Source organism: Entelurus aequoreus, linkage group LG19, assembly GCF_033978785.1.
Source record: "Entelurus aequoreus isolate RoL-2023_Sb linkage group LG19, RoL_Eaeq_v1.1, whole genome shotgun sequence".
Classification (NCBI taxonomy): domain Eukaryota; kingdom Metazoa; phylum Chordata; class Actinopteri; order Syngnathiformes; family Syngnathidae; genus Entelurus; species Entelurus aequoreus.
In genome coordinates, this window is record NC_084749.1 from 22,434,363 (window position 1) to 22,462,220 (window position 27,858).

Below are 27,858 nucleotides of genomic sequence, written 5' to 3' on the forward strand. Positions count from 1 at the left end.
TCCTAAAATGAAAGCGTTAGTTATCAACAGGAAATATGCCTCAATTTGCTGACCGGAAACCGGGTTAAAGCAAACAAACATGGCCCCGCCTCCAAACCCTGAGGCACCCGACCCCATGTAAAGGACATTTCCTATCTGACAGATAAGATGCGCTGCAGATTCAGCTCACATGATGTTCCAGGAAGTCAGGAGGGAACTTTAACGACCCAGAATAAAACTAGACAACTAAGAAGAAAGAAAAAAAACTTTAATCGATTGATGATTTCCAGTCAGTTTTGGCCATGGTGCAAATACAAAAGTGCCATCATAAATAAAACCCTTATTTAATAAATACAAAACACAGCAGTTTGTACCAGACTTAAATAAGTTCCTCTGCATGTCATGTTAAATTCACAAAAGGAGGCTTTCACGGTCAAATGCGCAACGTTCACACAAAAACAAACCCCAGACACAAAAAAAAAAAACCCAGAAGCCTTTGCGCTTGTCAAATGACCTAAAAAACAACAACAGGAAGACTTCTTTCACTGCATTATTCAGAGTAAATACCAAGTATAAGTCACAAGACTCACAAACGTGATGACGTTGTGCATCAGACCACCATGCACACAAAATAGTTCTTTAAAAGGGGACCTGCACTTTTTTTTTGTCTAACACCCACAATCTCTGTATGGGACAAGAACACACATCTTTCTAGTAAAAAAAACAAAACAAAAAAAGTCCAACAAGAGGCAGCTATTAATTAAGTCAAGTAATTGGGGTATTCTGCCTATAAAGCCCTCACAAAAACATACAGAAGATGAGTTCCAACTTTTAGAAGGTGGGTGCTAAGCAGATCCAGTTATATGAAACGCTAATCCATCATGTAGCAGTAATGCTAAGTGCTAACAAGAAATCCGAAACACAAACATAAAACTGACTTACAATGTCCGCTCTCACTGGGATGGCTGTATCTTTCAGCACGGGTCTTGCGCTCCCCGTTTAGATGACCAACTCAACATAATTCTCACCCGAGCATCAACTTTAACCAACTTCGGAGGCAATTCAGCAGCAGTGGCTCAGTAGCCAGCTTACCTCTCACTAATGGCCAGAGGAGCAGAGTGTCGGTTACTAAAAGTAGTTCCTCTGCATTAGCTTTTATAATAATGTTGCTATGGCTTGGTTAATATGCAGGTCACGGCATGTAAATGGAGCATTGTTGGCGGTTTTTGGATGTTTTTTAAAAAAGGGCTTTATAGGCGCAATAGAGGACACACCATTACTTGCATTGTTAGCCACCTCTTTCTAGCAGTTTTGCATGGTTTAGAACGCACAGAAAAAAGAAAGGTGTGTTCTTGTCTCACATTAGGATCGTGAATGATAGGAAAAGTGCACTTCCACTTTAAGAGACAACTAAAGAGTGTCCGGTTTAAAGGCACGACTGCTTCGTTGGATGCATTCAAATAATGAAGCATTTGAAAAACATCCTAAATGGAAGCTTTTTCCAGCCAGTTTTTCTTCCAAAACGGTACTGGACTTGAGAAGGTTTTGTGTAACTTAAAACTTCAAAAAATGAGAACTCTCAGCTGAAGCTCTGCCATCAAAGTCTGACGGGAGAATAGAGAAAATGTGAAAGGAAGCTGCGAGGTACCGTCTACGACTATTGCAAGCTGAAGGACATAGCGCGCTCCACTTCTAGAAAATACAATCCAAAAAACTAGGTAGAGTCACAAGTGCTGAACTAACTCGGCTAATCGTTCAAAAAAATCAAAGCAGCAATGAACTACAAGCTAGTCTGCAACCCACCGAGGGAACTGGGACACGTCTGGTGGCCGCAGCACGTCACCAGGGGGATTGTGAGCGTGTGTGGCGAAGGCGTCCGGCTATCTGTGTCACGCCGTCTTCATTCCCCGTCCAAGTCCAGCTTAAGAGTTTCCTGGCGGAGGAGAGCACATGGCTTAGTTGACACACTGAACAACATTAAGCCTTGGAGGCGGCAGGGGAGGAGTTAGGGCTGAACTGCTGAAGAATAATAGTACTTCAGAGAGGGATCCTCTTTTTAGACACTCTGGGCCGGCTCTATCTATGGTTTAAAAACTAAAACAAATCCTAGAAAATGTCCATTTTGTCTAGGATCTGTTTATCATTTTGCCACTTTGGACACCCCTGCTGTGTTTCCCACACCACTGCAATCCATATGTGGGAAGAGATAAATAACTCCCGTCTAATTGACATAATTGGCCATGACGCATGTTAAAGGCCTACTGAAACCCACTACTACCGACCACGCAGTCTGATAGTTTATATATCAATGATGAAATCCTAACATTGCAACACATGCCAATACGGCCGGGTTAACTTATAAAGTGCAATTTTAAATTTCTCGCGAAACTTCCGGTTGAAAACGTCTATGTATGATGACGTATGCGTGTGACGTCAATTGTTGAAACGGAAGTATTCGGACACTATTGTATCCAATACAAAAAGCTCTGTTTTCATCGCAAAATTCCACAGTATTCTGTACATCTGTGTTGGTGAATCTTTTACAATTTGTTTAATGAACAATGAAGACTGCAAAGAAGAAAGTTGTAGGTGGGTTCTGTGTATTAGCGGCGGACTACAACAACACAATCAGGAGGACTTTATGAGTTGGATAGCAGACGCGCTATCCGACGCTAGCCGCCGACCGCATCGATAATCGGGTGAAGTCCTTCGTCGCTCCGTCGATCGCTGGAACGCAGGTGAGCACGGGTGTTGATGAGCAGATGAGGGCTGGCTGGCGTAGGTGGATAGCTAATGTTTTTAGCATAACTCTGTGAGGTCCGGTTGCTAAGTTAGCTTCAATGGCGTCGTTAGCAACAGCATTGTTAAGCTTCGCCAGGCTGGAAAGCATTAACCGTGTAGTTACATGTCCATGGTTTAATAGTATTGTTGATTTTCTGTCTATCCTTCCAGTCAGGGGTTTATTTCTTTTGTTTCTATCTGCAGTTAAGCCCGATGCTATCACGTTAGCTCCGTAGCTAAAGTGCTTCGCCGAGGTATTGTCGTGGAGATAAAAGTCACTGTGAATGTCCATTTCGCGCTCTCGACTCTCATTTTCAAGAGGATATAGTATCCGAGGTGGTTTAAAATATAAATCCATGATCCACAATAGAAAAATGAGAAAGTGTGGAATCCAATGAGCCAGCTTGTACCTAAGTTACAGTCAGAGCGAAAAAAGATATGTCCTGCATTGCACTCTAGTCCTTCACTCTCACGTACCTCATCCACTAATCTTTCATCCTCGCTCAAATTAATGGGGTAATCGTCGCTTTCTCGGTCCGAATCGCTCTCGTTGCTGGTGTAAACAATGGGGAAATGTGAGGAGCCCTTCAACCTGTAACGTCACGCTACTTCCGGTACAGGCAAGGCTTTTTTATCAGCGACCAAAACTTTATCGTCGATGTTCTCTACTAAATCCTTTCAGCAAAAATATGGCAATATCGCGAAATGATCAAGTATGACACATAGAATGGATCTGCTATCCCCGTTTAAATAAAACAAATTCATTTCAGTAGGCCTTTAATAGTCATGGAAAGGAATAAAAAAAAGTGAGCAAAAAACACGACAAGCAAAACAAATATATGTTAAACAACAAAAATAACTAGAGATGTCCGATAATATCGGACTGCCGATATTATTGGCCGATAAAGGCTTTAAAATGTAATATCGTAAATTATCGGTATCGGTTTCAAAAAGTACAATTTATGACTTTTTAAAACGCCGCTGTGTCAACAGCCATACATGTCACACTAAGGGTGGCAGTATGAACAACGCCAACACTGTCATAAACATGTGCCATATAGTGAAACCACACTAAACAACGACGACAAACACATTTTGGAAGAATATTTGCACCGCACCGCAACACAACATTAACACTACAGAACAAATTCCCTGCAGCACCAACTCTTCCGGGACGCTACAATATATACAAACGCCATTGGTGGATCTACACCTAACATCCACTGTAATGATACCACGTACAATAGCGTGTCTAGTCGATACTACTTTGATTGCATCTATATTTTTTAACATCACAAAATCTATTTTAATTTATATTATGTTTATAAAGTCAGGAAACATGTCCCTGGACACATGAGCACTTTGAATATGACCAATGTATGATCCTGTAACTACTTGGTATCGGATCGATACCCAAATTTGTGGTATCATCCAAAACTAATGTAAAGTATCAAACAACAGAAGAATAAGTGATTATTACATTTTAACAAAAGTGAAGATGGAACATGTTAAAAGAGAAAGTAAGCAGATATTAACAGTAAATGAACAAGTAGATTAATAATTAATTTTCTACCACTTGTCCTTAATAATTTTGACAAAATAATAGAATGGAAAATGACACAATATGTTACTGCATATGTCAGCAGATAAATTAGGAGCCTTTGTTTGTTTACTTACTAAAAGAAAAGTTGTCTTGTATGTTCACTATTTTATATAAGGACAAAATTGCAATAATAAACATATGTTTAATGTACTGAAAGATTTTTTTGTTAAAATAAAGCCAATACTTACATTTTTTGTGGTCCCCTTTATTTAGAAAAGTACCAAAATATTGGTATCGGGACAACACTATTACACACACACACACCGAGCACCTTCTGGCAGAAATGTAGATCGGCACCGATGCTCCCAATTTACATTAAATGTGTGTAATTTACAACACAACGATACACACTGCAGCCTGATTTAGAGTTACATGTGAAAATTATGTAATATTTGGTTTGAAATCTTTTAATTTTAAACATGCCAGCATATCAAAAAGGATATGAAAGACTTTGGCCTTGTTTACCCTGCACACCAAATCTGATTATTTTGCCCTCAAGTGACAACGATCTGATTTTTGTTGCCAGTCTAAATGCTCTAAAGTGCTTCAAATCTGATACAGTCGCCAGGGGAAGTGGATACTTCATCGCAACATCTGGTTTCGGTGAGCAAACATCAAACAATAAGGTTCAAACATCTTGAACCTTATTGAAAATATTATTATATATTATTATTAAAGATGTCCGATAATATCGGACTGCCGATATTATCGGCCGATAAATGCTTTAAAAATGTGATATCGGAAATTATCGGTATCAGTTTCAAAAAGTAAAATGTATGACTTTTTAAAACGCCGCTGTACGGAGTGGTACACGGACGTAGGGAGAAATACAGAGCGCCAATAATCCTTAAAGGCACTGCCTTTGCGTGCCGGCCCAATCACATAATATCTACGGCTTTTCACACACACAAGTGAATGCATGCATACTTGGTCAACAGCCATACGGGTCACACTGAGGGTAGCCGTATAAACAACTTTAACACTGTTACAAATATGCGCCACACTGTGAACCCACACCAAACAAGAATGACAAACACATTTCGGGAGAACATTCGCACCGTAACACAACAAACACAACAGAACAAATACCCAGAACCCCTTGCAGCACTAACTCTTCCGGGACGCTACAATATACACCCCCGCTACCCTCTACCCCCCCACCTCAACCTCCTCATGCTCTCTCAGGGAGAGCATGTCCCAAATTCCAAGCTGCTGTTTTGAGGCATGTCAAAAAAAATAATGCACTTTGTGACTTCAATAATAAATATGGCAGTGCCATGTTGGCATTTTTTTCCATAACTTAAGTTGATTTATTTTGGACATTGCTTAATGCATCCAGCGGGGCATCACAACAAAATTAGGCATAATAATGTGTTAATTCCACGACTGTATAAATCGGTATCGGTTGATATCGGAATCTGTAATTAAGAGTTGGACAATATCGGAATATCGGAAAAAAAGCCATTATCGGACATCTCTATTATGAACCATAACTGACTTCACTATTATTAAGAGAACGGTTGTATTCATTGATGTACATTGTGTTACAAAATGAGTACAGGAAGTGAATATGTGCTATTAAATTGCAAAAAGGGTAGGATTAAATAAGCTTGGCTTCTTCCTAGTCCTTTTCGAACATGTAAAGAGAAATGTAAATATGTAAACTATATGATTAATCACTTGTAATTGCATACATGATCAAACCAATGTCGAAAAAGGGAATTTTGTGTCCTTGCCTTGAAATTTTACATTGTTGAAATCAAATTATGGCAAAGCCTGAACAATCACTTCTGTGTGTCGCCAAAGTATGCACAGCATGTAGAAATGTGTGCACGTGAAGCATGAAGTTTCCATATTCAGTTCACTCTCGATGCATTTTGACGCGAAGGACGACCTCCAGGTTTTTGTGCGCATGCAGGCTTAAATACATGAGGCCCCAGGTGCATATGAGGTGTGATAAAAAGTGGAGGTACAGTACAATAGCATACCACTGCTTACTGTACGAAAATGTGATAAGCTACATTCACAGACATTCCCCGTTAAATCTGTTGATTAGCGAGGACAAACGGGCAGCACCCAATCTATTTGTGGCGGTCCAAATGTATTAGTGGCGGGCTTCCAGTAGGGAAACACTGCCTGCCTTTGTCAGAGCGGCGTTAACGGAATCATCTTTATTATAATGCTTGTAGAGTGCAGTGCTGTAGAGCTGCACAGAATGACATTGAGAGCAGTTTTCAGATTTTATTATTTCTCAGACGTCAACTCCCCCTCCTCATAAAAAACAGTTTCAGGAAACACCTGGAAGCTGGGCTAGAAAACAATGGCAGCGCTAACGTAGGAGAAGCACAATCGACATCACTCCTTGCCTGACAACATGTTTGTGCATTAAGAGCTCCCTACGCACTTTTACGCCGTACTGTTATTAAAAAAAAAAGTCATAACACCGAGTTTTGACTGACACGATCAGAGAGGTATTCATAATATCATATTACATGTAATTTTCTACATGAAGCTTAGTGGGAACAGCGTTTGTATGCTGCGGCCATGTTCCCTGTCAATCATAAAGAAGTACTGTAACTGCTGTCATGGCATGTCTTTCAAAAATAGTCACAAGGTGTAACTGAACACTCCAGCACTTATAAATATCTTCTTGATGATGGATGGATGATGCCGAGTATGTGTGTGTGTGTGTGTGATCCTCATATTTAATTTGAACTTTGTTTTTTTTTTTTAAGCCTCAGTAGTCACGTACAAATTTGTGTGAATTATGCAAAATTATTTAAATGTGGTCCCCATGAACCATATTAACTCTTTTTCCCCAGGGTCCCCAGTAAGAATGATCAGCACATTACTTCATCAATCCAGAGATTTAAAGACGTGTAAGAGCTAACTGGGCAGTGGCCATTTTACCTAGTTTTTTTTTATGCCTCCACAACCTGTAGAAAGGGTGGTCCCCACAAGTGATGATCAAAAACTTGGTCCCCATTCCAAATGATAACCAGTATGTGTGTGTGTGTGTGTGTGTGTGTGTGTGTGTCTCAACATGTCTTGCCTTGTTGAGGCATGCGTATGGACCCTTGATGAGCGGGTCCCGGGACTCTTTGAGGGACAAGCTCTGCGTAGTCATATTCCTGGTGGGCTGGAACTCCTCTCTCCACCACCACAGGACCATTCCCACCAGCAGCACACAGAGGAACACTGGGAGAAACGCACATGACCGTTAACACGCATCAAGGAGGTTGGAGTACGAATAGAATAAGTTATATTCGGAATTTTTTTCGGGCGCCCTCTCGAAGTCGTGCTCAAAAGACTCCGAAAGGCATGATGTCATACATGTAATACAGATATCTTCAACATTTCATAATTTAGCAACTAATTGCCCACAAATCATTGGCCATTTTGCTTTACAGACAAATGGTCAAAGTTTAGGGTTTAATAACCAGGTAGAGTATTTCTCAGAAAAAAAATAACACAGGCAACACAGAGTAGATGTTTGGCTAAGTATTCACCCTTTTGTGTGCGTCGGATCAGCAGAAGCATTGCATCATGGGATGTCGTCACATGACTAAGTGTATTACAAAAAGTGCTAAAACACCACAGGCAGTATTGAATCTCATTTCATTTCCTATGTTTAGTCTCTAATGGCGTCCGCGGCGAATGTTTAGGACTCAAGGTAATGTTTGAGTAATGTTTGTGTGACTAGTCACACAAACATGACCTTATACTGGGGCTATTTAACTGGCAGCCAAGGGGCCAAAACCGGCCTGGGAATGACACCATACCGGCCCCCGAGTTGAGTTCAAAGTTTAGCAGAAATTCCTAAAATCACTGGAGTGCTCCTGTTCTATATAGAAGAACTAGGACCATGTAAACACAATGGCAGATCCTGGCATTGACATTTTAACCTGGCTAGTAAACATAGAACACTGGGGTCCAAACTTTTGATGTGCATACAGTCGCGGTCAAAAGTTTACATACACTTGTAAAGAACATAATGTCATGGCTGTCTTGAGTTTCCAACAATTTCAACAACTCATATTTTTTTGTGATAGTGATTGGAGCACATACTTGTTGGTCACAAAAAACAATCATGAAGTTTGGTTATTTTATGAATTTATTACGGGTCTCACTGAAAATGTGACCAAATCTGCTGGGTCAAAAGTATACATACAGCAATGTTAATATTTGGTTAAAATGTCCCTTGGAAACTTTCACTGCTATAAGGTGCTTTTGGTAGCCATCCACAAGCTTCTGGTTGAATTTTTGACCACTCCTTTTGACAAAATTGGTGCAGTTCAGCTAAATTTGTTGTTTTTCTGACATGGACTTGTTTCTTCAGCATTGTCCACATGTTTAAGTCAAGACTTTGGGATTTGGAGGTAATCCTCCTTGTTTACTGTCCCATTTACTCTCTGTAAAGCACCAGTTCTATTGGCAGCAAAACAGGACCAGAGCATAATACTACCACCACCATGCTTGACGGTAGGAATGGTGTCTTGGGACTAAAGGCCTCACCTTTTCTCCTCCAAACATATTGCTGGGCATTGGCGTTGTTAGGCCTATTTTAGGGGGGCTCAAGCCCCCCTAAAATGTTCTTAAGCCCCCCTAAATAATTTGGTGTTAAAAAAATAAAATAATAAAAAAATATATATATATATTTTTTTACAAATACTTGCCGACATATTCGTTATAAAGTGGCCCGGATATGAGTCTAAATAAATAATCATATAACTTGTCATTATTCACTCAGTTTACCCTCACTTCATAGTGTAAGGTAGAGAGCCCCTTTAGTGCGTCGGTATCCAATCCATTCCACTTGTTCATATAGAAAATGCCCACATCACTCAAAATCCAGTCCTCATTTTCTCTGCGACCTTGCTTGCGGTCCTTGGACTTGTTCATATAGAAAATGCCCACATCACTCAAAATCCAGTCCGCATTTTCTCTGCGACCTTGCTTGCGGTCCTTGGACTTGTTCATATAGAAAATGCCCACATCACTCAAAATCCAGTCCGCATTTTCTCTGCGACCTTGCTTGCGGTCCTGCAGGTGTACGAAGCACATTAGCACACAGCACTGCAGAACAAGAACCTTGTGTCTGCAATTGTAAATAATTTAGTTTTTAAATTTTGTGTTTCTTGTAGAATCTATATAAAGTAATATACATTAGCCTATTGTTAAAATAATGAAAAAAACATCATTAAATATATTTGTTTTATTGTATTGTTACATTAATAGCTGTTGTATTATTATAGGATGGCTTGTTAAACATTTCATAGGATTTTCAGAGGGTGGAAAAACCAAGACATTTAATATAAAATATAAAATGAATAAATACATAAAAAGAAAAAAAAATGGTTAAAAGCCATCGTCCCGGGGAGCATTTCATTTTGTTCCGTGCATTTTTTTTTACCGTACCCGGGACGACGTGACTACATTAGTCTCAAGCCCTGGAAGTTACATTTTATTGTTTGCATTATTTGTTTCAGCATTGCACTTTGAAGACGGTCCCTCAGCTCTTTGACAGCTTTGGCTCTTTTTCAGATCAGCAGACTAAGTCTTTCTTATTTACAGTATATATAAAAGTTTCTCATTTCTATTCAGACTTCCATATATATTTAATTTCCAGGGCTTGAATTTACAACCATTTTAGTCACATATGTGCCCAAAATGTAATCTGTGCAACTTCAAAATATTTGGGAACAAACAATTATTGTATTGTGAGCTAAATTGGTGGCATTAGCTTCTATGTTGTGAAGTAATAACATAGAGGCTAATGCCATGACTTTCATTGTGTTTCAGTGTATCTTGAAGGATCATGCAAGTCAATGTTTCTTGTTGATGCTGTAAACAAAATGTCACTGTGCTGACCCATGTTTGTTGTTGTACTGAACACACATTGAAAATAAACCCACTGAAATAATAATAATAACAATGATTAATTTCTAAGTCTTTGTTAGCCGTTTGTGAAGTTTTGTGCTCGTGCGCTACGTTTGCTCGCATCCTGTGCATCTCCTGGGGGCTAAGCCCCCCCTGTCCTTAAAAGCTAGTGACGCCCCTGTTGCTGGGTATTGTGGCCAAACAGCAACATTTTTGTTTCATCTGACATCACATGGACAAAGATAAGACCGTCTGGAGGAAAGTTCTGTGGTCAGATGAAACAAAAATTGAGTTGTTTGGCAACGATACCCAGCAATATGTTTGGAGGAGAACAGGTGAGGCCTTTAATCCCAAGCACACCATTCCTACCCATTCCTACCGTTAAGCATGGTGGTGGTAGTATTATGCTCTGGGCCTGTTTTGCTGCCAATGGAACTGGTGCTTTAAATAGGACAATGAAAAAGGAGGCTTATCTCCAAATTCTTCAGGACAACCTAAAATCATCAGCCCGGAGGTTGGGTCTTGGGCGCAGTTGGGTGTTCCAACAGGACAATGACCCCAAACACACCTCAAAAGTCCATGTCAGAAAACCAACAAATTTAGCTGAACTGCACCAATTTTGTCAAGAGGAGTGGTCAAAAATTCAACCAGAAGCTAGCCAGAAGCTTGTGGATGGCTACCAAAAGCGCCTTATTGCAGTGAAACTTGCCAAAGGACATGTAACCAAATATTAACATTGCTGTATGTATACTTTTGACCCAGCAGATTTGGTCACATTTTCAGTAGACCCATAATAAATTCATAAAAGAACCAAACTTCATGAATGTTTTTTGTGACCAACAAGTATGTGCTCCAATCACTCTATCACAAAAAAATAAGAGTTGTAGAAAGTATTGGAAACTCAAGACAGCCATGACATGATGTTCTTTACAAGTGTATGTTAACTTTTGATCGCAACTGTAACTGAGGCGTTCCTCAAGGCACCACTTTAAGTCCTCTCCTTTTTGGCAGTAATAGACTTTTCCGCAGTGTAATTTATGTAACTAAGGTGTTGCTGCTGCTTGTTTACTTCAGATGCAGTCAGTAGTCATTGGTTTACCTATACTAGTGGTGTTTCTCAAAGTTCTATTTTAGGTCCTTTCTTTTTCATCATTTGGGCTATTCAACTTGTGGCCTGTGAGTTTGGTTAAAAAAACTTGCAAGAGACTCACAATTTTGCAGCAGATTTTTAAAAACACTAGAGTGCTGTCATATAGATGACCTTTGATTATCTTTTTCAGTGTCATGTCTGTTTATCATGTTTTGTTTTGACCATGTGTTTGTTTTTTGGACTCTTTTTAGTTCCTGGTTGCACTTCCTTGTTTGTTTGTTTCCATAGCAACTCATTAGTTTTCACCTGTCTTGTCACGCACCTGTTTCACGTTTTGAGTCACGCACCTGTTTTCACTGATCATGTCACTATTTAATTTGTCTGTTTCTGTTGTTCGTCCTGGCGACCTCGCACTTTTTCATCCCTCTACTTCATGTCATGTTCACAGTTCTTTGCCAAGTAAGTTTTTGTTTAATAATGCCACAGTTTGTGTTTTTGTTTTATTGTTCATAGTTTCTGCCTTTGTGCAAGTTTTGTTTTCATAGTCAAGTTTTTATCTCCGCTGTGAGCGCTTTTTGTTTATTCCTTTTTTATTGTTAAAATTAAACATGTATTTAAATTCACGTCTTGCACGCGCCAATTTTCCGTTGCCTTCTGGGAGAACAAACCACGCCATAGACCCAATCATGACATTCAGAAAGTCCTTAAAAACAGCAGAGCGCTCCTGTAACGCTAACAAAGTAGACCAAAATCAAAAGGTCTACTGTAGGGGATGCTGTTTTTTGGAATATACTAAATAAGGCTAATAGTGAAGGGAGAAGCAAGGCCCCCCCCCCATCCTTTGCTTTCAGGAAATGTGGCCCCCAAAATAATTTGACTATTATACTTTACTTCAAATAAAACCACTTAAACAAAACCCAAAACCAGTGAAGTTGGCACGTTGTGTAAATTGTAAATAAAAACAGAATACAATGATTTGCAAATCCTTTCCAACCTATATTCAATTGAATAGACTGCAAAGACAAGATACTTAACGTTCGAACTGGTAAACTTTATTTTTTGCAAATATTATCTCATTTGGTATTTGATGCCTGCAACATGTTTCAAAAAAGCTGGCACAAGTGGCAAAAAAGACTGAGAAAGTTGAGAAATGCTCATCAAATACTTATTTGGAACATCCCACAGGTGAACAGGCTAATTAGGAACAGGTGGGTGCCATGATTGGGTATAAAAGCAGCGTCCGTGAAATGCTCAGTCATTCACAAACAAGGATGGGGCGAGGGTCACCACTTTGTGAACAAATGTGTGAGCAAATTGTCGAACAGTTTAAGAACAACATTTCTCAACAAGCTATTGCGAGGAATTTAGGGATATGTACTCCATAAAACAAATTGCTGTCTTAAAATAGCTCCTCTAGAACCCTTTTGATGTCAAACCAGCTTGTGTTAAGGAGAATAGTGGCTCAGTTGTCGCCATGGTGACCGCGAATGACTAGTTTATGGTAGTCTTCGAGACTGGTGGACCAGCCAGGACACCCCTGTGTTTGCATTATTTTGTTGCCAACATAACTTTTCAATACAAAGCCAAATTTATTAAAACCGTTGCATTTTATCTCATCACTCTAGCACGTAAATAACAAATAATGAGTGGTTACTCCAGGACAGGGGTGCCCACACTTTTTCTGCAGGCGAGCTACTTTTCAATTGATCAAGTCGTGGGGATCTACCTCATTCATATATATAATTTAGATTTACTTATTTATGAAAGATATGTTTTTGTTAACAAGTTAAAGGTGTTTAATGATAAGACAAGCATGTTTAACACATATAGTTAATATTGTTAACAAGTTAAAGGTGTTTAAAGATAATGCAAGCATGTTTAACACATATAGATTCTTTCTTTCATGAAGACAAGAATATAAGTTGGTGTATTACCTGATTCTGATGACTTGCAATGATTGGAATCAGACAGTAGTGCTGATAACGTCCGCATTTTCAAATGGAGGAGAAAAAAAGTCCTCCTATCTGTCCAATACCACATGACAGTGGTTGATTTTTGGCATTTTATTTGTCCAGCTTCCACACTCGTTTTCATACACTTTACAAGAAATACATTGGCGGCAAACTCCATAGCTTGATAGCTTGTGCACGCCAGCTTTCTGAGACTCTTATTTTGTTAGCGCAGGCAGGATGAAGCAGAGCTTTTATTGTGCAACTGTGCAGTCAGTCTTTGGAGTTTGGACGTCAGGTACGGCGCGACAGTCTGTTGAAATAAAAAGTGTTTCTCGCCTTCCTGTCTGTAATTTTTTCTTAATAATGAGCTGGCAGCAGCCTGCGTCATCTCAGAAGACCCTCGGGTGCCGTGAATGTCAATCAAGTGACGAAAGTGACGTCATAGTGAAGATTTATGATCGCTCATTTTTAGGACTATTTCTTTAATGCCTGGCTGGCGATCGACTGACACACCCTCCGCGATCGACCGGTAATGTGCACCCCTGCTCTAGGAGGTGCTTGGGAGCAGAAAAATAATTGTTCATTGTTGTCAAATAGTTTGTAATAAAAACGAAAGAACACAACAAACAAAGCTACACTTACCGATAAGAGCGAGAATTCCGGCATATGCAGGATCAGATAAACGTGTTGCAGAAAAAGTGTGAGAAACAGCAGGAATGTTTTGTAATCGGTTGTCCGTCATATCATGTGGCGTGCATCGGAAGTTTGGAGTCTGGGAAATGAGGTCGACAGCACACCCGTGCTTGCACACCAACCCCGGACGGCCGCACGCAGCTTTGCCTACAGTAGAACACGCTGATCGTTAAAAAGAAACTCCTTTGGATATGGAAACTTGTTTAGTGTTACTGCTCATACCGTTGGGTTGAAGGACAGGGTGAAAGATGGCAACACCGCCTGGTGAAGTGACGTTGGTCGGAAGTATTTGGAAGTCGTTGCCATTATGCTTGCTGGCTCTACAGATGGAATGTGTGTCTTGGTCACTCCAGTATAAGAAACCCTGAAGCAGAAGAAACACTTGTTTTTGGTAAACCATGATGCAAGAATTATACTCTTGCAGACAAACAATAACAGTTAATACAAGCCTGCCATTGTTGGCACGCAAGCTATATTGTAAATCAACCAGACGATATTGTTTAATGTTAAGTTTTTGATTAGCTAGACTTTTAGGTCATGTTATGAATGGTACAGTCAGATTGTGAACCTCATAAAATACTGTAACTGTCAGAAGAATTGCAATACAATGCAGTGAAAATTGGCATATTTCAGACATAACTGCAAAAAATAATAAGGATTCATTCATTTCTAAGATGTGAATGATGTGATTAAATTATTTGACAGCCTTATAATATTGATATAAAATTAGGGGTACGATAATAAAATTATTATCAGGCCGATAAGGGATTATGACATCACGTCAATATAAAAAAATAGCTGATTACAAAAAATGCTCCAATGAGGTGAGATTACCTGTTTGGTGCTATAAGTAGGTTACAATGAGCAAATCAAGACCTTTTCTGCCATGCTATAAGCCTGTTGTAAACTAACTGTAAACATGGCATTACAAAGAAAGACATTTTGCGTACTATTTGCTCCAAATGTCCAGCAAATATTAGGCAAAAAAAATAGCGCTTCAACACATCAGACCTTAACAGCCACCTGACATGCCAGCATCGCTACGAAAGTGTTTTGAAAGTCCTAGAAGGCGCCCGCTGTGAAAGAAGCTGCCCCAAAGCCAGCCGCAAAAAAAGGTGGCTGTTGCTTGTTTCAGCGTTTGAAAAGTGCAAAAAGTTTGTCAGAGACGAATATGTACACGTGAAACTCTTAAATATTTTATTAACGTGCAAAGGTTTTTTCCAGCAATGAGATTAACAAGTTGAAGCTAATTTTTGATTTAGGCTCGTAACATGACACTCAAGATATTTCAAGCCTTCTTTTGATAATATTTTGGTGATTGTGGCTTGCAGCTTATAGAAAGTACCGTATTTTTCGGACTATAAATCGCTCCGGAGTATGAATCGCACCGGCCGAAAATGCATAATAAAGAAGGAAAAAAAACATATATAAGTCGCACTGGAGTATAAGTCGCATTTTTTGGGGAAATTTATTTGATAAAACCCAACACCAAGAATAGACATTTGAAAGGCAATTTAAAATAAATAAATAAAAGTGAACAGGCTGAATAAGTGTACGTTATATGACGCATAAATAACCAACTGAGAACGTGCCTGGTATGTTAACGTAACATATTATGGTAAAAGTCATTCAAATAACTATAACATATAGAACATGCTATACGTTTACCAAACAATCTGTCACTCCTAATCGCTAAATCCAATGAAATCTTATACGTCTAGTCTCTTACGTGAATGAGCTAAATAATATTATTTGATATTTTACAGTAACGTGTTAATAATTTCACACATAAGTCGCTCCTGAGTATGAGTCACACCCCCGGCCAAACTATGAAAAAAACTGCGACTTATAGTCCGAAAAATACGGTCATTAATTCAGAAAAGTTGGTGTTTTCAAAAACTGAAAGTCATAAGTTTATATTAGTTCCACATTTGAAGTTGAATTGCTGACATGAATGAACTTTTTAATGATTTAAACATTTTGAGTTTCATTTGTATATGTGACTATTATTGTACTTTTTTTTTTTTTTAACAGTTACCCAGGAAAGTCCCATTGTGATAAAGAATCTATTTCGCAAGGGAGCGCTTCATAGATAGATGCTAGATAAAGTAACAGATTTGTGCTTTGCACATGAATGCCATACATAAATATTATTTCCAGCCGAGTGTAACTTAGAAAGACAATGATGAATCTGTGTTTTCTTTACAAGATAACATAACTGCATTGCACCTTGCACTGTAAACATAGTTGACTTGTTTAAGACTTAAAAAGCTGTGTGATGTTACACAATGTTGCTGGTTTACAAACTCTTGTGCTAATAAACATTTAAAACTTTTCAAATCTTTATTCAAACCAATTTTATATAGTGCAGATAAGCACCGGTATCGATAAGGAATGTCGATATTGGTATCAATAAAATCCTAACCATAAATATCCCTAGATATAGGTCTTTAGAAGCAGGAAGTTATCGGTATCATCTTGAATAAAAAAAATATTGTGCATGAACTAGATATTAAATCTAAAAACACTTAATGATTAAAGCAGACATAATAGAGGTCCAATTATGTGTGATGTTTTGGACACAATGTTCTAAGAAGTGTTTATCTCTTTGTTTGTTCTGTCCTCATTTAATCGCTGAGTGACGTCACCACTTTACCTCAAACACCGCCAGACCAAACGGACGATCCAAGTAACCGTTTGATTCGACCACCGTTTTACGATGTCGCCCATCCAGATTGACTCTGGAGATGCTTCTCATTCCCTGGTCGAGCCAGTACAACAACTGGCGAGGCGTATCTAGGCAGGAGGAACCATGATATAGTAAATATGAGGAATTTAGGGCTACATGAGAAAATTCAAACTTCAAAATAAGAACCTGCTTGTGCTGAGGCATAAAAAAACCTACCCAGAGAAAGAGCAACTGGTTGACGTATAAGAGAATTGACTAGAGTCAATCTGTGCTCAACATCCAAGCTCACCCTCTCAATCCTGGGTGAGCTGCCACACTCTGCCCAAAAAAGCAGCCTGGAAAACATTAACAGTTCAGTTGTTGTAGTTGAGCTATTATTATTAATGCAATGTAAGATGAGTCAGTGCGTAGTAACAGTGTTACATCAGAATACATAAATGGCCCTCCCACCCGTGCAGAGGGTCCACTGTGAGTGCACAAGGCGTGTCCAGTCCTGTGATGAGCGAACGCTGAGTGGATCCATCCAGCAGGCCGACATTGATGGAATCGCTCTTTAAGCTGGTCCAGAACAGAAGTTGATGGATCCAATCCACTGTCAGACCTGAAACTGGGCTGGGAGCATCCAGAACCAACTCAGCCTCTGACGTCTCTCCATTTACGTTGACCCTGTAAAAAAAGAGTTTTGTGTTTTCATTCAGACTGGCCGCCAATCGTCTAATTTGTAGGGATTTTCCCATCAGGGATTTCTGCTGCTGATTCCAATATCAATGATCGATGAATGAGATCAGCCGATACTAATACCGATCAAATGTAAAAATGTAAAATATATGATTAGTGCTATTGACAGTTTAACAATATCAACACAATATTTAAAATTGTTCCTTAATCTATTTTATAACATACAATTTTGTGAGCAAAACAAAGTCAATAGCACACAATAACTAAAAAGTACAAACTACTCTCTACTACTCAATTAAATAATTTGTTTTTTACCCTCAATGTGATTCTTTGTGTAGGGAATTATTCTCTGAATTTGTAAACATTAACAAAAATAACACAAAATATTCTAAGAAAATAAAAATATCAACTTAATCACAAGTATCGATCATAAACTGATTTTACCCTTAGTGTCGACACCACCAATTTATGGATGGATCCACCCTCCTTGGTGTTAAGCACTTCTAGCAGAGACAATGCTGACACATCAACTGTTAGTTCTCTCTCAACTTCTAATATTCTACTTATTCATTTCCTGTTAATCATTTATTTCTTCCTACTGTAACATGGTTGCATCTGCACTTCTTAAACTTCACTGTGCAATTAAATTTTCTGTTGTTTCATGCTAGTTTAGCAGCGAGCATGCCTGCTCACTCTCGGTGTGTAACATGTTTAACCTCGTCCTCCAGTGATGACCTAAGGTACTAAGATATGCAGTAGTTTTTTTCTGTGGTGATCATTATTAACTTGGGAGAGTGTCTCCACATTGTGTATGGAGATACATAATTAATTGGACTAAAAATAAATACATTATTAGCCAGAGAGGATCAGAGTTTGAGATTAGGGATAGCATATTTTTTCATGAAAATAGACCGATACTGCTAATACCGAAGCACGCCGATGTGTTACTATGCTAGAGAGAAAAAAAAAGACTTGCTCTGTGTATGCTCTTACAAGAACAATGTCGCTACAGTTTGGTTGTTATACAGGTTACGGAACGTAAATGAAGTACAGGTGAGGGTTTTTGAATACATTTTTAAAGTGATTCAGTGGTAGAATTGATTGCTCCTATTAGCTGCATTGCTCGCAACCAAGAACGAGCCTATTTTTATATGTTAGAAAGCGAACAAAAACCTTTTGTCTTTCTGTCTCTCGTAATTGTGAACAAAAGGCAAAATTCCCCCTAAAAGTGCAGTTCCCCTTTAAATATTTTTATTTGAACAAAAAAGTGTTTTGGGGAATATAAGATAAAATATGTTTGTTACAGTAGATAATGCAGTACAGTCGGTAAGGTTATATTTTTGCCTCATTCTTGTGAGAATCCCGCAAGTGACTGAATCATTAGGAAGTGGGACTATCCAGGACTAGCTGCACTGTGCTCAAACAACACCCGGGTAGATATGTGAGCAGATAATAGTATATTATCTCTCTCTCTTTCAAACTTATCAAGTCTTATGAGGTCGCTGGTGCACTCTTCACTCACGCTTTAAGTGAGGGATGAGGCAAAAATAACCCAAACCTACTGTACATGTCCAAATGGAAAGAATGAATACATTTATTATAAGCATAAAACCCTGATCGAAACATGCCAAAAAAATTTGTGCAACATTTTTAGAGATATTTTGTAATAAATATTTTTAGAATGTGCAAAACACTGAGAATGGCCCCAGGATCGCACTTTGGACACAGCTGACTAAAGCCGGACAAACAAATATTTTCCCCACGACTGTTATTAGTGTTGTTCTAGTTTTGTTTGGGGAAGAAAATCTAAACCTGCACCCTCACATGACCAAACACAGAGAGGAGTCAAGGACAATGACCGCAATTTCTTTGGCTCAACAAAGTGTTCATTTGATCATTCAATCTGGACTACAATTATTATGTGATATTTGAAATAATTGTATCCTAATAAGTCCTTCAGTGACAAGTAAATTCATAAATTTGGGATATTCCTGATTTAATTTTGCCATCGACCTTGTGAACTCTCAAATTAGTCTACTTCGATTTCACTCATTCCAAGTGTTCTGACTTACAAGGAAAAAATAACTAAGATAAGTTTCATTTTCCAGTAAGCTCTCCGACAGACTGGCTATGAAAACAATGGAGGGTGGAGCAGTGACAATTCAGGGATTAGTTACTGTCCAGCTGGGCATGTTTTAAAGGATCATAAATATAATAAAAACTTACCATACGTTCCGGGCTATGCGGCACACACCAAATTTTAGAAGAAAATAATATTTTTACATATATTGCACCGGACTATAAGCCGCAGATATATAGCATATTCACTAATGCTAACAACGTTAGCTTCATCACATTACAATAGCACATACAAACATGCATGAAAACACTCCTACAGACTTCACACATGGGACAGTTTAGTAAGTATGAATTGTTTTAGTTGTATTGTAAAACTTATAAACATTGCTTAGAGTGATGAATGAAGAATCTTTTCGAGCAAAGACGCTATAGACCAGGGGTCCCCAAACTACGGCCCGCGGGCCGGATACGGCCCCCCAGCGTCCAAAATGCGACCCGCGGGAAGTCCCAAGTTTAAAAAAATATATATATTTTTTTATTTTATTTATTTATTTATTTTTTAATTTGTCCTTACTAGTCCATTTTCTACCGTCTTCTAGCCACTCAGGCAAATCATATTGGCTAAAAATGCATTTTACCATCGATAACGTGACATGCAGCAAGTGTGCTCTTTAAGTCAATTAGTGCGCGAGGAATATATCAATCAATCAATGTTTATTTATACAGCCCTAAATCACAAGTGTCTCAAAGGGCTGTACAAGCCACAACGACATCCTCGGTACAGAGCCCACATACGGGCAAGGAAAACTCACCCCAGTGGGACGTCAATGTGAATGACTATAAGAAACCTTGGAGAGGACCGCATATGTGGGTAACCCCCCCCCCCCCCCCTCTAGGGGAGACCGAAAGCAATGGATGTCGAGTGGGTCTGACATAATATTGTGAAAGTCCAACACATCAGCGAAAGTCCAGTCCATAGTGGGGCCAGCAGGAACCATCCCGAGCGGAGACGGGTCAGCAGCGTAGAGATGTCCCCATCCGATGGACAGGCTAGTGGTCCACCCCGGGTTGGGAGCAGAGTAGAAAAGAAAAGAAAAGAAACGGCAGATCAACTGGTCTAAAAAGGGAGTCTATTTAAAGGCTAGAGTATACAAATGAGTTTTAAGATGAGACTTAAATGCTTCTACTGAGGTAGCATCTCTAACTTTTACCGGGAGGGCATTCCATAGTATTGGAGCCCGAATAGAAAACGCTCTATAGCCCGCAGACTTTTTTTGGGCTCTGGGAATCACTAATAAGCCGGAGTTCTTTGAACGCAGATTTCTTGCCGGGACATATGGTACAATACAATCGGCAAGATAGGCAGGAGCTTGACCGTGTAGTATTTTATACGTAAGTAGTAAAACCTTAAAGTCGCATCTTAGGTGCACAGGAAGCCAGTGCAAGTGAGCCAGTATAGGCGTAATATGATCAAACTTTCTTGTTTTTGTCAAAAGTCTAGCAGCCGCATTTTGTACCATCTGTAATCTTTTAATGCTAGACATAGGGAGGCCCGAAAATAAAACGTTACAGTAATCGAGACGAGACGTAACGAACGCATGGATAATGATCTCAGCATCGTTTGTGGACAAAATGGAACGAATTTTAGCGATATTACGGAGATGAAAGAAGGCCGTTTTAGTAACACTCTTAATGTGTGACTCAAACGAGAGAGTTGGGTCGAAGATAATACCCAGATTCTTTACCGAGTCGCCTTGTTTAATTGTTTGGTTGTCAAATGTTAAGGTGGTATTATTAAATAGATGTCGGTGTTGAGCAGGACCGATAATCAGCATTTCCGTTTTCTTAGCATTGAGTTGCAAAAAGTTAGCGGACATCCATTGTTTAATTTCATTAAGACACGCCTCCAGCTGACTACAATCCGGCGTGTTGGTCAGCTTTAGGGGCATGTAGAGTTGAGTGTCATCAGCATAACAGGGAAAGCTGCGTATGATGTCACCTAGCGGCAGCATGTAAATACTAAAGAGTGCCGGGCCAAGTACCGAACCCTGGGGAACTCCGCAAGTTACCTTAACATAGTCCGAGGTCACATTGTTATGGGAGACACACTGCATCCTGTCAGTAAGATAAGAGTTAAACCAAGACAAGGCTAAGTCTGTCATCCCAATACGCGTTTTGATACGCTCTAATAAAATATTATGATCAACAGTATCGAAAGCGGCGCTAAGATCAAGAAGCAGCAACATAGATGAAGCATCAGAATCCATCGTTAGCAATAGATCATTAGTCATTTTTGCGAGGGCTGTCTCCGTAGAGTGATTTGCCCTGAAACCGGATTGAAAAGGTTCACAGAGATTGTTAGACGCTAAGTGTTCATTTAGCTGCTGTGCGACAATTTTTTCGAGGATTTTCGAGATAAACGGAAGGTGGGACACCGGCCGGTAGTTTACCAAGAGATCAGGATCGAGGTTAGGTCTTTTGAGTAGAGGATGAATAACCGCTTTTTTGAATGCTAGGGGAACAGTGCCAGAGGAAAGTGATAAGTTTATAATATTTAACACTGATGGACCTAATAATACAAAAAGCTCTTTGATAAGTTTCCCAGGAATTGGGTCAAGTAAACATGTTGTTTGTTTTGTCCCATTTACACATTTTGACAATTCCTCCAATGTTATTTCATCAAAGAGAGAGAAACTATTTTGGAGGGCGGTATCCGTCGTATATACAGTCGTATTTGTGTTAATAGAACCCAGTTGTAGCTGAGATGCATTGTCTTTAATCTCTTTTCTAATGACTTCAATTTTCTTATTAAAGAAATTCATAAAGTCATCTGCTGAGTGGGTGGAGCTACTGGGAGGAGTCCCTTGTTGGGTTAGCGATGCTACTGTACTAAACAAAAATCTAGGATCATTTTTGTTGAGGTGGATGAGATTTGAGTAATATTTAGCTTTAGCTGAGGTAAGCATGCATTTATAAGTTATTAAACTATCACACCATGCTTGATGGAAAACCTCAAGTTTAGTCGCACGCCATTTGCGTTCCAGCTTTCTACATGATAATTTCTGGGCTTTAGTTTCTTCTGTAAACCTTGGAGTACGCCTTTTAGGGGCCCTTTTTAGCTTTAGCGGTGCTACACTATCAATGATGTCGCGCAGGGCGTTGTTAAAGTTGTTAGTGAGGTTATCAATAGAGCCCACATAATTTAGGAATGGTGCCATTACCAAAGGCAGTAGGTCAGTAAGAGTCGTCGTTGTGGCAGCATTAATGTTGCGGCTGCTATAGTAGTTATTATTATTATTATTAGTTTGTTGACAATGAGTCAGAACTTCGAATTTTATAAGGTAATGATCGGTGTAATGTTCTTGCATTTGAGACTGCAGAAATAATGACAGTTGATTCCTTGAACTCGTAACTTTTAATACTCGCGTATCGGCGGCATATCATAACTGGCATATGTACATAGTCCAATAGTCACCTCCGCTCCGCTTCTTCCTGTCTCGCAACGGGACTTCAAAATAAAATACCTTACGTTCGGGTGAACATCACATCTGCCCTTTTTTTTCTTCTTTTTTTTTTTTAAACAAAAGAAGCGTGCCTATAGCTTTTATCAAATGGCACTCATATGCAAATACGACAGCCTGGTTTCAAAGAAAATGTCATCTGTGAACATTAAAGTTATTTTTACTGAACATTGTGCTTACTTGAAAAAATAGTAAATGTAAATAGTAAACAGTAAATGGTCAATGTAGTATTTAACGTAAATTGTCACTCGTATAGTTAAACACAAAATCAAAACATTGCTCACATGACCAATAATTATTACACCGACTCAATGAGCGATCAGATTCTAGTCAGCGTAATCCTTTAAATAAGTAGGTGGACGTTTATTGTCTCTTGATGGGTACCGGGATGCAGCAGTAGATAAAGTGCTGTCCTGGTGCTGTGTAGAGACCTTTTCAAGTTCAGGTGTAATCCTTTTCAAGAAGGATGCATTCCTGACAATAGAGTGTCCATTCCTGGAGGCTGTGACCGTAGAGCCCCTCACGTTGGTCACTTTGTAAGGTTTGGTGTTGTAAGGTGTTGACAGTTTGTTGTGCTTGGGCTGGCGGTGTAGTACAGTGTCACCCGGAATGAGTGAATGAGGTTTTGCATGACGTTTAGCATCTGCAGCGGTTTTCATTTTGGACCTTGCATTGCTGTCTCTTGTTCTCACGTCAGCATCTGAACTGTGTTTAGCAGCGTTACTGAAAGAAGGAACTTTTGTGTACATTTTGCGTTGAAACAAAAGTTCAGCTGGTGAACACTCTGTAGTGCTATGAGGCGTAGATCGATATTCACGTAGAAAGATGTTAAGTTGTTGTTTCCAAGGAATACCTTCTGTTCGAGCCACACGCAGAGCTTTGCTTAGGGTTCGCATGAATCTTTCAGCTGTGGCGTTCGCTTGAGGCCACAGGGGTGTTGTTCTGTGATGGTGAAAACCTAGGTAGTCTGCAAACTGTGAGAAAGAGTTACTGTTAAATGGTGGGCCATTGTCAGTCTTTACAACCCTGGGAATGCCAAACATAGAGAACACTTTGTCCATTAATGGAATGACTGTGTTAGCTGATGTTGATCTCACGCTTTCAACAATCGGGTATCTGGAGTAATCATCTACAATCACGAGGAGATATTCTCCAGTGGGTAGTGGTCTATAAAAGTCTGCACTCACACTGTGCCATGGTGCTTCAGGTAGGGGTGACATTTTTAATGGCTCGTTGTGTGTGACTGGTGTAGTAGCTTGACATGCCAGACAGTTACGAACTGCTGCTTCCGCTTTGCGATCAATGTCTGGAAACCATAATTTAGTTCTGAGTAGTGCTTTGGTCTTGACGATGCCCTGGTGTCCTTCATGGGCAAGTTGTATTGCTCTGTCCTGCAAAACAGCCGGAACAACAATCCTAGTGTCTCTCAGTAAGATGTCTGATGTATGCGTTGTTGTTAGCTCACTCCAAACATGTTTAAACTGCTTTAATGTGTCAGCGTATTGTGACTTGTCAGTTAGATGCCACGTGTTATTCCTGATATGGCTTATGACTTCCTGTAGAATGGGGTCTTTCAGAGTCCCTGTTTTTATCTCTTGCAGTGTCATGGCTTTCGGTGTGGAGTGATGTGCAAAGAAATTCACATACTCTTCTGCTACTTTACCTGCACGAGTGCTTTCGCTGGTTGATGATGGCAGGGGGTGACGAGACATGAAATCAGCTGGGTTGTCGGCACCTTTTCTGTATTCGATTTTGAAGTTGTAAGGTTGAAGCCTGAGTCCCCACCTCTGGATTCGGGCAGGTGGTTTTGACCTTGGGTTACTCCATATGATTTCAAGTGCTTTGTGATCAGTCACAAGTGTGAAAGGATGTCCATAAATGTATAAGTGAAAGTGCTCACAGCTCCACACAATGGCAAGCCCTTCCTTTTCAGTTTGCGAGTATCTCCTTTCCACATCGCTGAGAAATCGACTTGCATATGCTATGATATGTTTCATCCCTTTTTCATCATGTTGACACAGGATCGCACCTAATCCCACTGGACTAGCATCCACGATCAGTTCAGTTTGTCTGTTAGGATAGAAGCATGACATTGTGGTGTCACTGGTAAGATAGTCTTTGAGTGCCTGTAATGCATCCTGCTGTGCTTGTCCCCATGTCCACAGTGTGTCTTTCCTGGTCAGGTTGCGCAGTGGCTCTGAAATGGATGAAAAGTCTTTAATGAATCTGGAGCAGTAGTTAGCCATACCTAGCAGGCTTTTGATGTCAGCAGGCGTTGTAGGGTCAGGGGCGTGTTGAACAGCTGCGACCTTTTTTGGATCAGCTGAGACACCGTCTGCGGAAAAGATGAATCCAAAGAATTCCAGTCTTCTCTTGTTGAATTCACATTTTTCACGATTCATAGTGAGCCCAGTCTCTTTGAGTCTTGGAAATAGGGCCCGAAGGTTATTGTCATGTTCTGTTTGGTTTGTGCCAAACACAATGATGTCATCACTGAGGTTTTTGACTCCTTGTAGTCCTTGTAAGGACTGTTGAATTGCATTTTGAAACACTTCTGCTGCAGAGGAAATGCCAAAACTTAGGCGTTTGTACCGTCTCAGGCCAAGATGAGTAGTGAACGTTGTTATGTATCGGCTGTCCGGGTGTAGCTCCAGTTGATGGTATCCAGCTCTAAGATCCAGTTTGGAGAACACAGTTGCACCATTTAACTCATGAATAACATCATCAATGGTCGGAGTGATATGACGTTCTCTTTCAATGGCTGTGTTTGCTTGTCTCATGTCGACACAAAGCCTTACTTTGTCAGGATCTTTTGGTTTGGGAGGTTTCACTATGGGTGAAACCCACGGTGTCGGTCCAGTGATTTCTTCAATGATATCATCTGCTTCAAGCTTGTGAAGTTCATCCTCCACTTTCTGACGTAGGTGAAAAGGAACACGTCTGTGAGGTTGACAGGTAGGCTTAATGTCAGTATTCATGTGCAGTTTTACTTGGAAGTTTTGGAGTTTTCCGATCCCTTTGAATAACTCTGGGTGGTTTTCAACCAACTCATCTGCTACTGAGCGTGGTATTTGGCCTGTTACTGTTGTAACAATGTGGATCAGTCCTAAGTCTTTGGATGTTTCATAGCTCAAGATGTTAAATCCATCACCTTTGATAACAAAGACTGTGCATGTTGCTTTTTTGTTGTATTTTTCCACACAGCATTCAAACTCACCGCACACTGGAAGAGATTTTGTTGATCGGTATGGGTAGATCTTAACATCGGTTGGGTATAGTGTGGGATGTGGCATCAGTTCGTTATAAGTGGCTTCACTTATGCAGTTGACTGTAGCCTCGGAGTCAAGTAGGACATGTATCTGGGTGTCATTCATTGTGACCTTGGTTTGTGGAAGCTTTGCAGGTTTAGCAGCATTAACTACATAAACATAAGCTTCATCACTGCTAGATGTGTGTCCTGTTTTCTCACCTGAGGCACTGTCAGTCATCTGATGCACACTTTTAGATGTTTGTTGAGTTTTCCTGTATGGCTGTTTGTAGTTGATCTCTTTAGCTTTTGATCGGCATTGTTGTGCAAAATGATTTAGTTTGCCACATGCTCTGCATTGTTTGTCCTTGGCTGGGCATTCATTTTCATGAGGGTAGTTACCTCCACAGTTTCTGCAGCGGTTGTTGGGTTGCTTCTTTATTGACCAGGTGCTTTTGTTTGGGGTTCTATGTGTAGTTTTGTGATACACTTTGTTTACTGTTGCTGCATTGCCACTTTCCATGCCTGATGCTTGCATTTCAGACAGTTCACATGTGCGCCCATGGTTCAGAATGTCTTCTAGGGTCTGCTCAGGTTCTCTTAGTGCTTTTCTGCGCAGTCTTGATGATGTGCAACTTTGTATTATTTGTGTTTTGATCTCTGCATTAATGTCTGCAAACTCACAGTTTTTTGCTAACATCCTCAGTCTGGTGTGAAAGGTGTCCAGGTTTTCTCCAGGCTCCTGCACCGATTTTCTGAAGAGATACACTTGGTATTGGACGTTTTTCTTGGGTGTGAAATATGCTGATAATTTCTGTTTTACATCGGCATATTTGTCTCCATCAGCTGCGAATGTGTCGTAAATATCATGCACTCTCTCTCCGGCAACGTGCAGTAACAGTGCTTTCAATCTCGCGTCGCCATTAATATTCATTGCTATGGTGTAGTTTTCAAACCTTTGCAGCCATTTAGTCCAGCGAGGCCCAACGGAACCAGGTTCGGTCTCCGTATCAAACGGTGGAAGCGGAGAAGTGTGTCCAGCCATGCTTGCCGGTGCGTCACGTTTCTTGCCTTGCTCCGATTAGCTGTTTTGATTAGCTTAGCTTCTGCTGTGGGCTAACTAGTTTCGCCGCTTTCCCTCCTCTCCTTGGAGAGAAACAGTTGTCTTACTTGCACTGTCCTCGTCTTTATCCTCGTCGCCAATGTAATGTTCTTGCATTTGGGACTGCAGAAATAATGAGAGTTGATTCCTTGAACTCGTAACTTTTAATACTCGAGCATCGGCGGCATATCATAACTGGCATACATACATAGTCCAATAGTCACCTCCGCTCCGCTGCTTCCTGTCTCGCAACGGGACTTCAAAATAAAATACCTTACGTTCGGGTGAACATCACAATCGGACATTACTTTAGTGTACGGGAGTATCGTAACTTTAGAGGTGGTGACACCCCTGACAAGCACTAGATCTATCGTATTACCTTTGCGATGCGTGGGTTCATTTATTATTTGTGTAAGACCACAGCTATCAATTATAGTCTGGAGCACCACGCATGGAGGGTCCGATGGGGTATTCATATGGATATTAAAGTCCCCCATTATGATTATATTGTCGGCGTGCGTCACTAGATCAGCAACAAACTCTGAGAATTCACTGATGAAGTCC

At 40.0% G+C, this 27,858-nt stretch overlaps 1 protein-coding gene across 1 annotated transcript in view; it reads right to left on the minus strand.

The window, feature by feature from the left end:
- Window positions 1-230: 230 nt before the first annotated feature.
- Window positions 231-27,858, minus strand: part of LOC133635196 (low-density lipoprotein receptor-related protein 8-like) — a 71,218-nt gene continuing 43,590 nt past the window's right edge. The window contains exons 7-13 of the mRNA XM_062028086.1: window positions 17,118-17,333; window positions 16,884-17,002; window positions 16,635-16,774; window positions 14,201-14,342; window positions 13,928-14,125; window positions 7,416-7,561; window positions 231-1,912 (exon numbers count right to left, since the gene is read on the minus strand). Coding sequence (XP_061884070.1) covers window positions 1,880-1,912; window positions 7,416-7,561; window positions 13,928-14,125; window positions 14,201-14,342; window positions 16,635-16,774; window positions 16,884-17,002; window positions 17,118-17,333 — 994 coding nt within the window. The 3' untranslated portion in view covers window positions 231-1,879. The remainder of the gene's footprint in view (window positions 1,913-7,415; window positions 7,562-13,927; window positions 14,126-14,200; window positions 14,343-16,634; window positions 16,775-16,883; window positions 17,003-17,117; window positions 17,334-27,858) is intronic.